Below are 1,475 nucleotides of genomic sequence, written 5' to 3'. Positions count from 1 at the left end.
AACAGACCTGTAAGATGTAATTACCATTACAATGTCATCAATCCATGTATTTAACACGTTCATCATTATTTTATCACTTTTGGCTCATCTGTATTATTCTGCTCCATTAACACATTAATGTTATTGTGATGTTTTGTATAATATGTTATATTACATCATTTATAGACTTCATTGACGTCATAATGACTCTGCAATGTGATTTTTATAAGTTAATCTACTGATGCTGTGAAACAGCCACTCTGTGTCAAAGTAATGAATTTATCTTTTTTTTAAAGCTGAAAATAAGAACATCCTGCTTGTTTGATGCTGCAGCGCTCTGATTGTTTACACAGAGACCGGTCTAACTAGGGAGTACCAATATGGCGGCCGGTGGCTTCACTACCAGCAGCAAACAGAGATCATTGTTTCCGAGCGGAGAGGAGCTGATCTATCAGACTAGTTTAGCTTCGACCCTCCATGCTGTGTCCCCTCTGGCTTGCCGTAGCTAGCTCCCTCAGCTAACGCCGTTAGCCTCCGCGTCACTCACAGGTAGCAGCAGAGAACCACCGGGGATGGAGGCTTGTACTCAAACATCTCGGTGCTGTTGTTGCTGTTCTCCGCCGGAGCTTCCTCCTTCTGAGGCCCTGGCTGCTGGCTGAGGGGAGGAGAGGAGGCGCCCGGAGCGGGAGGAGAGGAGGCGCCCGGTGCGGGAGGAGAGGAGGCGCTCGTTGCGGGAGGAGAGGAGGCAGGAGCAGCGGAGGGGGAGCTGGAGTTGTGGGAGTGGATCCCTTCCAGACACTGGAGGAAGATGACGGAGAGGAGCAGCAGGAGCTGCCCGCACAGCAGGATGAGGCTGACGGACATCATGGCTGCTTCAGGCGGCCGCAGGAACCAGCTGCTGCTGCTTCTTCTTCTTCTTCTTATTGTTATTATTATTATTATTTTATGGTTTTATGGCGGTTGGCAACCAGTTCGTTATCTTCTCTCCCTACCTGATCCGTCCCGGAAGCACGATCCGTTCTGCGCATGCGCCATCAGTTGATTTGCGCATACAGATATACTTCCGGGTCGTCCTCGATTTTATTTTGTTAAAAATACCTAAATGACGTTTTCCCTTACCAAAAATTGTAAACGTACTAAAATATAATGTGTTAAACGTTAATAATGTATTTCCTGACAAAAAAGATGCCTTTAAATCCTTTCTGTTTATCACTTTGTTCCCGACCTGCACCGGAAATGGGATCCTACGCTACTTCCGGTCGCTAACTTTTTCGGCTTTGGATTTAAACATAAATTTTGTCTAAAACGGGGTCCGGACAAGATGGCGGACGTGTAAGACATATTGCATCGTGCTCTCAGTACCAGGACGTTAGATGGCAGTTATTTGCTTCCCCAAATAACACTTTGAGAAGAAATTAGTTCTTATCGAATTTCACTACTCTTCGTGAAAGAAAATGCGAAAAGCTGCTCAGAAAAGACCCAATGAGCATAAGTTG

At 45.8% G+C, this 1,475-nt stretch overlaps 1 protein-coding gene across 1 annotated transcript in view; it reads right to left on the bottom strand.

The window, feature by feature from the left end:
• Positions 1-1,012, bottom strand: part of tm2d2 (TM2 domain containing 2) — a 6,434-nt gene extending 5,422 nt beyond the window's left edge. The window contains 1 exon segment of the mRNA XM_015402051.1: positions 527-1,012. Within this exon segment, the coding sequence (XP_015257537.1) occupies positions 527-846 (320 nt within the window). The 5' untranslated portion in view covers positions 847-1,012.
• Between the last annotated feature and the right edge of the window lie 463 nt (positions 1,013-1,475).

This window comes from Cyprinodon variegatus, unplaced genomic scaffold (assembly GCF_000732505.1).
Source record: "Cyprinodon variegatus isolate N-32 unplaced genomic scaffold, C_variegatus-1.0 Scaffold1294, whole genome shotgun sequence".
NCBI classification, from domain to species: Eukaryota; Metazoa; Chordata; class Actinopteri; order Cyprinodontiformes; family Cyprinodontidae; genus Cyprinodon; species Cyprinodon variegatus.
Note: the sequence above shows the minus strand (reverse complement) of the source record. Positions and strands in the feature narration are given on the sequence as shown.